Genomic DNA, 10,907 nt, shown 5'->3' on the forward strand with positions numbered 1-10,907 from the left:
TACATTGTTTCCAACGTTTCTTTCATTTTTAGAAAGCCCCTTGGAACGTACTTTCTGAAATGGTGCGCAGGTGTCTTTGTCGCATTGTCCTGAATCCCCTCTGGTTTGTGAATGACGTCCTTTCAAAGTGATTTTAAGTTTGGAAAAAGTTTGCTGAAACTAGATCCGGAGAATAGGGTGGATACGGCTCAACGGACGTTTGATGTTTTGCCAGGTAATTGCGGATGAGGAGCAAAGCGTGAGTAGGTACATTGGCACGGTGCACTATCCAAGTCTGTTTTCCCACAATTCAAGCACAATTCCTGGGCACAACATTCCTCAACCGCTAAAATGTTCTGGTAAAACTGTTTGTTTCCTATCTAACCACTGATACAAATTCACGATGGACAATGTCTTTTCAATAAAAGAACTCAACCAACATCACTTTGATCTTTGGTCGACTCATTTGTGCATTTTTTGAGACTCTGAATAAACTAAAAAGCAATTGAAATATCTCTGTAAATTTTTCCTAATTTCTTCGCAGAATTTTACATACGCAGGTTGTTCAATCTCTTTCATTGTCACTGTGTCATTAATCTGAAGAATAGCTTGTGCACGTGCTCACTTCAACGGCTGTAGCTCGGCGATTAATGATCATAGCAAAACGAGGTAAATACCAATTTGTTGTCTAAACCTGCCATTAAGTGTGCTTGGTAGTCTAAGCGCGCTCCTTCTGCCGGTTCAAAAGTTCGGTTTCTGTTTGAACACAACTGTTAGAGTGACTTGAAGGGCTTGGAGGATAAAGGTGTTATGTAACAAATTGAATATGATGGAACAATCTACTTTCACAACTTTGTCCGTTAACATACCACCTTCATCGTTTCTAAATATCAGCACTAGGACGAGGACTCACCAAATAATGTGTTAGGTAGCATGAGTAGCATATAACACGTTCACGAACAGCCAGAATGCAACATTTCTAAAAATGTAACAAAACACCTTTATCCTCCAAGCGCTTGAATTCTAATTAGGGCTTTTAAATATCCTCCGACAGACCAAGAAAAAATCGCGCAACTCGGACAGTAAATTTCCGTAGTGCTGAATTTATCTTCTCTGGTGACGATCATTACAACTATCTAAACAAATGATCCTCGAATTATGTACAGTGTATGTGAATATTGATAACAACAATGATGCAAATAAACGATCACAGGTACATTCGTGCGTGCGAATTAGGTGAGGATTCGTGCGTATAACACAACAGAAATGTTGCTTGTAAGCAACAGGGCCAATTAAAGGGTCATTAAGCTACAAGCATCTAATCTTTCGTACATCACATTTCACTTTTTTTTTTTTTTTTTTTTTTCAAAATTTAGTCTTTATGAATCGAATAAAAATAAACGTAATTTTATCCGTTGTTTTTCACTCCCAAAACAGGAGGAACAGACTTGGTTGGTTGATTTTAGGCTCCATTCAACAGTAAGGCTTTATGTGACGTGCACTTGCAGCTTAACGTGGAATCTGAGCTTCATTAATTTCCCACCGGCAATCGAACTCCGATCTTTTGCGTCAAAAATGCTTACGCTAATCAGCCATGAACAAGCTCACTGGAAAGCAGACGTTAAATTCATTGAAAAGGTAGCAAAACAGAGGGAAGTTGGAGGGGTTTTTAAAGTAAAACATTGTATCGTTTTGTTGTTTCATAGTGATTGGCAAAGATAGCAATAACTTACTATTTTTTTAAAATATTCATGTGATGACTTTACGTGTGTCATTTAAAAACTGAAATTGTACCATCAATAGCATGTATTTGAAATCGTTTAACGTCCCACGATTTTGCGTTTTAAGCCAAAAAAAGGCAGATGATAATGGGAGTAAATGATTATAAAGAATCGGTGGAATGATAGTGTAGAAAGAAACGATAGAATCCCAAGGCAATCGACGGGCATGATGTTTTCCACCACAAACTCAATTGGCCTGGAATCAATTCCATCATAAGTGAGTGCTATGCTAATGAGCCATGTAGCCCTGCTAATTACGTGATGTAGTCGTTCATGACTTAGGCTGAATCTTGAATTCGGATACTTTCTCTACTACCCTGATGTTTATCACTGTCATTTCTTCAATTCACACCTACCACACCATTTTTCAGATCCCTAGAAAGAACAATCCCACGCCGGTTTTTCCTTATCGATTTGCTCCACTATACATCAACTAGTAGCCGCCACCTAACTCTTTTCCCTTATTACCTTTCTATCTTGTTTCATGCATGCACATGATCTCCAATTTCTCTTTTATATCAGATCTGTAATATCTCTTCCTTGTCCATTCATCATTTCGACATTGTATGTTCTCACTCTTACCTTCACATGGAATAACTTCTCTAACCGAACTCATCCTTGATTCGGTAACCCTTGTCCATTCCTCATAGCATTCGGGCGAATAGTCTGCGTGTCGCCTACAGGGTACACCCATACCTTTCTCCGAGGCTTTGGTTACAGGACCCGTCATGATGATTTTTACGTAGCTTTTACGACCGGATGAACTTCTGAAATCAACCCTCCGTATTTTAACAGGCTTGGACTGGCACCAAGTTGAGCTGGATTACTCCTCCCCCCAGTGGCTGTGTTAACACGCGATAATGAATGATACATGAAAATATACAGAAACTATCCAAGTTTCAGATACATGTTACAAAGGCTAGATCGATGGCTTCCTTTCGTTACACGATACACATTTATGCGGTGGTTCAGATCAAAGGTCCGCTAAGAACTTTCTTCGCGAAGTACACTATGAGGGGTGTCATCCCCAGTGACGTAACTACGGGGGGCAATCAGGGCTTGTGCCTCGGGCGCTGGTTTGGGGGTCGCAAAACGGGCAAATATTTATTTTCACTATAAGGCAAGGAAAGGAATTTTAGCAAACTAAAGATAATTTAAAAAATACCTCAGAAACTTAACAGGACAACAACGACTCACCAACCTTACAAGGGACATCACCCAATTGTCCGGCTCCGATTTCAATGATTTTTTTTCTGGTAGAAGACATGTATTCATTATTTGTGATGACAGAAATTTTTTCCATGGTGCATGTTTTCTATTTTTTAAAATAATTTTTAAGAGTTGTGATGTGGTTATTAGAGATTACTGCAGAAACAGAGTGTTAATGAAAGAACAACCATGTAGATACATACAAGGCCTAGGGAGAAGTCGTATGGTAGGTATGACCTTGACGGCAGCCATCTTGAAATCCGCCATTTTGAATGAAGGTAATTATTTTTTTTAAATTGGGAATAGGGTAATATGATACATAATTTCCGCTAGAATTTAATCAGGAAGACAGTGATGAGGTTAGTTTTAAGATATGCCCATTTGGGGAAAAGTTACAGGCATATTAATTGTTTATACTTATTGTGTGTGTGAGTCCCTTACCTCCGCTTCTAACCCGCGTATTAATGATAATAAGTGGATAAAAGCTTCGGTAATACATATTATGCCTAGAGGGAAGTGATACGGTAAGGGTATCCTTGACGGCAGCCATCTTGAAATCCGCCATTTCGAATTAAAGTGAAGTTTGAAAAATAAAAACCATAGCATGTGACACCTCATTTTAATAGTAAATTTTCCCGAAAAGCCAATGATATGCTTATTTTTAATCTATAATTAACCAGTGTGAATTTATTACTGCTTCTAATGTGCACCAAACGTCCATTATTCGATCTTTCAAATTGGCAACACTCCTAATTTTCACCGCATGTTTTAAGATTCCAACTGGCACTTTGCAATTGTTTCCATGGTTTATGTATTCTAAATTTATCATGCTTTTTTTTTTTTTTTTTTTTTTAAGTTGCGATTTGTCAGTCTATCGTGTGACGAAAGAAAGCCACATGGAAAAATTGTAACAGTATGTCTGAAAATTGAAGCATTTCTGTATATTTTTATGTATCATTCGTTATTGTATGTGTTGTACATTTTAATACCACCATTTCAATCCCGTTGAATTATTTATAATCACTCTGTATACACATTCAATATTAGTTTGGGTATGGTAATCATGATGATTCGGTGGAAAAGGGTTCACTTCTGGTGCGAGAAGTCCGTAGCTCGACACCAGGAAAATAAGTCTGTGGTGGACAAGATCGTGCCCGTGGGTTTTGTCGAGGATCTCTTGTTTCTCATTCCATCAAATTTTTCACAATCATTCATCTTCATTAATCACTCATCTCTTTTAGCATAAAGGGTAATGTATGAAGTTAAACTAGATTATTTAATTTTTATACTTGTTTGAACATTAGAACTACCATGACGCTACAAAAAATTAATCGCTGTTATTCTATTTCTGTTATATGCTATTCTCGTATTTGTTCCATGCCACTATAGTAAAATGGGCTTTTTTGAGCTTTCGTCTCCTTAAGCCTAAAAGGCATAATCGTGGAACATTAAACTTTAAGAAATAATCATTTCATGTTTTCCCTTTTTGTGCTTGTTTTACAGAAACTCATCCTATTTGAGCATTCCTTCTGTAACTACAGGAAATTCTCAAGGTACTTTCTCTGAACTTTTACAAGTAAATCAAAGAGAAGATAGAGGTTTTGCTTCTACAGCAAACACACTTGAAACCACAGCTGAGTTTCCCCAGGAAAACGATTACGGTAACATAAATATATCTGTTCCAAATGTATTAGCGGGAAATACACAAACTACTTTTTCCTCTGAGTATTGGCAGCAGAACGAGCATAATCAAGATCATTCCATTGTGGATGGAAACCGGTATTTCATGCCTAATCCGGCACCACAAGTTTTAAATCAGTGTCCTAGTGGAGAATTTCCTCACAATGCTCATTATTATCGCTTAGAACCTGTAGATGTCATGTATTATCAATGCAATGCAGAGGGCACAATAAATGAACCATCGCAGCCAGCAGTTTTCGAACAGTCAGCATCAAACCAATATGCACAGGTAGGTGTGGGTACTGTTAGTTTGCCTCATACAGATTCTTCATTTACCCGTCCTTACGGTAATTTTAATTATTTTCCTACTATGGAAACACAATTTTCAACTACTAATGATGGAGGTGGAATTAATCTGTATCAAGGCAGTGCACAAAGTCAACATTTGTCTTCTTTTGAGAATATGTATCATGGAGTAGTAGAGTCATCCACGAACTATGCCAAGTCAAATGTTGATGAGATTATAACTAAAATACCTATTACTCTTCCTTCTTCGAATGAAAAGCCGAAGCGTAAACGAGGTAGACCACCGTTGAAACACTTAAAAGAAAGAGGCAAAACTTCACCCAGTGAAGCAGATTCTAGCAATATTGTCAAATGTAATAAAAAATCCCCAGCTTCTAAATCTCCCAAATCAGGTACTAAGGTTAACAAAAGAAAGAATAAAACACCTCAGTGTCTTCCTAAACATATCACAGTTCCGTTTCAGGAATCCACAAGGAAAGTTATTCGCAGAAATATCTTTAATTTTACAAGTAATGCAAATTCTAGAGGAGTTCATGAAATTAGTGAGGACTTAGAATCTGTACAAGAGCCAAATGTTGTAAATAGGAAGAAAGGTTCGAACTTTTGCAATATGAACGGTAAAGATAAGGTTGCTTCTCAAGAAAGTGTAGTGATAGCTCAGCAGTCAGTTAGTCCAGGACATAGCGGTACATCCAACTCAACAGAATGTTCTGAGAACTTTAACTTGCCTTCAGAACGTATAAGTGAAAAGAATAAGGAAAGCTCCGATAACATCAACTTATCTTCAGAACATGCAAATGAAGCGAATAAGAAAACGTTGAACATTAAGGAAAATTCCTGGGGTAAGGAATGTCAACAAAGCAAAAGTGTGATTAATTATGCACATACAAACAATAATGAATGTGACAATTACAGTCATACAGATAAATCTCAACCTAGTTCTGATAAAGAATGTAAAAATATTTCGCCTGGCGTCAAAAACAACAATGAATTTGTTATAAAACCCAAAAAACCCTACAAAAATTACAAATGTAATGTCTGCCATCAAAGGCTTCCAACACGTTGCTCTTTCATAACACACGTGAAAAGTCACAGAAAGCCTTATTGCCATCGCTGTCTTGTATTGCTTAGTACAGACAGACAACTTATGGAGCATGTATGCACTGACTATCAAGATTTAGTTTCATCTTATGTTCCCAGAGTTACTCTAACCTCTAAATACGGAAGAAAGCGATCTGTGATTTCTGATATTCAGTTTATCTCCGGAGTTCGCAAAAGATGTCGAAAATCTAATGAAAGTACATCCCCTAAAGATTAGAACCACTAACATAGGAGAAGAGCGACAAAAACGAAAATTTGAGTGTTATACGTATTTTTTTTTTAAAAAATTCCAAAAACTTTTTAATAATTTCTTGTTGTGTGTTAGAGACTTGAATACATAGGTTAAGTTTGTTCGTGTACTTAAACCGTATGATAAATTTGTTTTACGATTTTGGAAACAGCGACTGGGCATACTTAAATAAGTTAATTTTGTAAATGAAAAGTTTTCTTGAGTAAATTTTATATTTAAGTTGAATAATACACTCAAAACTTTTAATGTAACGGTTATTTAAATTTAGAATTATAGCCTGTTTAACGAATTTAAAATGGTACGTGAAATTTTAATTTTGATTAACGCTAACAATATATGATTAAAGTCATTTCTGTTGCAACCGGATCAAAAACAAATGTATGTGAGCATAAATAATACAGCATATTAATAAAGAAATAACAAGAAACAAATTCTGGTGACTGGAACGCGGATTTGAAATATATATGTTCTTTTATTTTCATTAACTGAAGGTTAGATTTATATACATAGCCACTATTGATAAAATAGTACCGTTACATCATGATTTATCATTCGAAGCAGTGTGTGCAGTACAATAATACATATTGAAATGCCTAATAAATATTCTTGTTTGAAAATATACGTTAGAAATGCTACAAGGTGTACAAAAATTATTACATGTTCGATATTGCATCACTTTATATTTTATAGGTTTTTGTAACCTAGTGCTGAGCTCCTGAATATACATATAATAATTATTTGCTGTTTATATTAACCAGAGGAAGAATAAAACTTATACAAGACTGTTTTATTCTGTGATACATGGCCAGTGTTTAGTTTATATATATACATATAAAAGTTTTAATATTGCTTTTAATAAAGTTCTTACCTCAAGCATATATATATTTCTTTTCTCTTTCTTCTTTATTTTGAACATTCGTGTGCATTCCCAGTTTCTTCCCTTCTGTTTCAAGGCATTTTGGGTACTAAATACCTTATAAAACCGACTGAAACTGAAGATATCCTACGTTTGATAAAAATACAACAAAGAACTATTATCGGAAGTCACGGACAGTAAGGATTCACTTACAGTTGCCTGTGTAATTTAATGTAAGTAAAAAGAGCTGTTTGCGTGTTGTTGTATTGCTGGAAATTGCAGAGAAAAAATATGAATTTAAAATCTTCTGAAAGAACGTAGGCTACATACGACTTTGGAACATTCCCAAGACAAATCAAGCCACCATTACAACTTACAAAACTGACTGCTGCTGTGTCATCTCTAGCAATTAGAACTGTTGGTTAGTTAGCTTCTGGTGACAACAGAACTTTATGAAAGGCACTCCTTAAAAAAATTCCAAGATATCCATTATAATTTACAAAAAAAAAAAAAAATCACTTCGAGTGAGTTACGACTCATCCTCTTCCGACTCGAAAAGAATGGGTGTGTCTTGTGTTCGAATGAAATGAATTTTATGATGTTCAGATTCGATTGTATTAAGAGAAAACTCTTTATCCAAATTAGCAATTTTTGATAATCATATATGATGGCGGATTATGTCTCGTCTTGAGCGGTATGGATCCTCTGCCTCACACCAATAGGGGTTGATACACGCACAAATACTTGCACATTAATGAGAAATTTATACTACATTATGTTCGGTCAAATAGTGATCCTGGATTTGAAATATATGTACCTAGTGCTTAAGACAAAACATCCAGTCCTTATAAATCATAAACAGCTAAAGATAAAAAGATGAAACAAAAAGTGAGGTTTAATTGTCTCACAGGCCACTCTATCATGGGGCAATGGAAGTTACTTGAAAATATAAAATGCGAAGTTATTTAATTGTATACATCATAGGTAAAAAAAATGGTAAAGCAAGCAATGTTTCTTTGTAACAATTGTTTCTGTGGGACACCGATTATGATGATCGGGGATAACCAAAGTTTGACATTGTTAACACGACTTGAACAAAGCAAGATACTTTTCAAATCAAGTAAGTACATCTATTTCTTTGGGTATTACTCTTTAGTTTTACGAGTCCTATTTCTTTGGTTATTACTCTTAAGTTTTACGAATCGCAAAGTGAAAGTCATGCTTCGACTTTCAAGCTTCATGATTTGTTTCGTTAAACAAAATCATCAACAGAGAGAAAGGATAAAAAGTGGTTAATTTAGAAGGAAAAATCTTGACCACGAGTTTTCACGTCGAGAATGACCTGAAACAAGGAGATGCGTTCTCTCCATTATTATTCAACTTTATTCTGGGATACGCTATAAGGAACCATAGATATCAACCAGGGCCTAGAACTAAATGGTATTCACCAGCTTATGTCGTATGCTGATTAGGTAAATATAATAGGGGATGATAGAAAAATAGCAAGAAATGCATAAGTCTTATTAAACGCTTGCAGAAACATGGGTTTACGGAGAAGCAAATGCAAATAAAACTAAATAAATGGAAGTTCGTCAGGATTGTAATACTGCAAATTATATATGTGTTGAAATTTCAAATAACACTTTCAACAAACTGGGTATTTTTAAATATCTAGGATCAATATTGACAGACGAAAACCGTATTCACGAAGAAATTAAATGTAGACTAAAGAAGGAAATTCGTGTTTTTATTCAGTTCAAAATCTTTTGTCGCCGCAAATTGTGTCGAGGAATTTGAAGCTTAAAATATATAAAATGATAATCATGTCTGTTGTGCTGTATGGTTGCAAAACATGGTCGCTTACTCTAAGGGAAGAACATAGATGAAGTATTTGAAAACAAGATCCTGAGAGGTATATTCGGACCCAAGAGGAACGGGAATGAAAAATGGCGGAAACTTAAAAATGATTAACTGCGTTCTTAGTACCGTTTACTAAACATTGTTAGGGTCATCAAATCTAGGAGGCTCAGGTCGGCAGGCCATGTAGCCAGAATGGAAGAAGGTAGGAACGCTTGCGAAGTTTCCACTGAGAGTACAACCGGAAAACGACCATTAAGAAAACCAAGGTGCAGATAAAGGACAATATTAAGATGAATCTCGCAGAAATAGGAATATAAAGTAGAAACTGATCCAGTTGGCTAAGGATAGAAGTCAATGGAGAGCTGTAAACACGGCATTGTACCTCCGGATTCCATAGGCCAGAGAGAGAGAGAGAGAGAAAGACTATACATCATCCACGCGATTTATATTTCACTTCGCAAAATTCACTTTTACACTGAACACTTGTGCGTGATCATCTGATTTTGTAATATCTGCTTTGGTTGTCCAGTCTTTTTCCTATACTATGTTGCATTATCAGATATACTTAAATAGTGGACATTTTATAAGCGGTGCTCTCCTCTCTCTCTCACACACACAGGTATACACATAAATCTTCCAAAAGTTGTTCATTTTGTAATGATATTTTCAATGGTATATCAAATGACGTATTTTCCCATTAAAATTTTTCGAGTGACCCCCATTGCTTCATGATAGAGGGTCCTATGGGAAAAACAGCAGTGTTCATTCAATGTGCCCATTTTCCTATCTCACTTTTTGTTTCATCTCTTTATCTTCATCCGTCTATGATTTATTAGTACTGGGCATTTTGTCTGAAACACCCATTATACGTATATTACATAAATTTTATGCGAAGAATCGGCATTTCAGCTAATATATATTAGGTGAAATGCCGATTCTTCGCATAAAATTTATGTAATATATGATATTTGAAGGTATAGAAATAAGTAAAAATGAAGAGCAACGCCGTCGGGAGTTGTCACACTCAATGTTAATGAAATATATAAACAAACGAAGAATAATCAATATGAATGCAATAAATAAACAAATAAATAAATAACGAATAGCAACACCTTGAGGCGTTGTCTCTCAATATGAGTGACGAATAAATACGGAAGAGCAATGCCAAGTTATTATTATTATGTAATGTAAGATATCCAACCGCTATAAAAAGTCCGGTTACTATATCGGTTTTCATATTTGACAGGTTTTAAAAGGTTGGTCAAAGAAAGTTCCTTTCTGTTGGAAAGTGAGAAAGGCAACCATATGTTTTTTTTAATTATAAAATGCATTTTCAGTGACAAATTATAGAAACCAAATTTCCTTTTAAGGTTTTTTCTAATTGTTTAAGTCTTGTTGTTAAAGTCTTCTAATTGTTAAAGTCTTACTTCAAACGTTGTGCATGGGTGGATTGGGTTAAGATTATGGAGGTGCTCAGGACAATCGCATTCACCCAAGAGGATCCTCGGCTCAAAATGGTTGAAAACCCTTATATATGTGTGTAAAGTTGGTGTTTATCATCTCTGAGTATTTTACAAAAGTTTACCATGAGAAACTCACTCAATTGAGAAATATTCTGCTATATTTTTTAACTGAATGATTCTTACTCTTCAATATGTTGTACTGAACAGTATAGTCAATATAAAGTGTACTGGATCATTACAAATATACTATACATTACTTATAAATACGAGTAATTATATCTAACATTATCTGCTTAGCTTTGTGTTTTGTGGTTTCTGACTGTTTTCGCCTCCTATTCAATGATGATTTTTCACCGGAATGAGTACTACCTATTGGGAGAGTACTATGAACTTAACTACCATCTGAGAATAGGAGAGGCAAA

The 10,907-nt window shown here is 35.4% G+C and overlaps 1 protein-coding gene across 1 annotated transcript in view; it reads left to right on the forward strand.

The window, feature by feature from the left end:
• The window catches only part of LOC145668526 (uncharacterized), a 47,680-nt gene extending 40,502 nt beyond the window's left edge, over positions 1–7,178 (forward strand). The window contains exon 4 of the mRNA XM_081736505.1: positions 4,473–7,178. Coding sequence (XP_081592631.1) covers positions 4,473–6,273 — 1,801 coding nt within the window. The 3' untranslated portion in view covers positions 6,274–7,178. The remainder of the gene's footprint in view (positions 1–4,472) is intronic.
• The last annotated feature ends 3,729 nt before the right edge of the window (positions 7,179–10,907 follow it).

This window comes from Thermobia domestica, chromosome 13 (assembly GCF_964235325.1).
Source record: "Thermobia domestica chromosome 13, izTheDome1.hap1.1, whole genome shotgun sequence".
Classification (NCBI taxonomy): Eukaryota; Metazoa; Arthropoda; class Insecta; order Zygentoma; family Lepismatidae; genus Thermobia; species Thermobia domestica.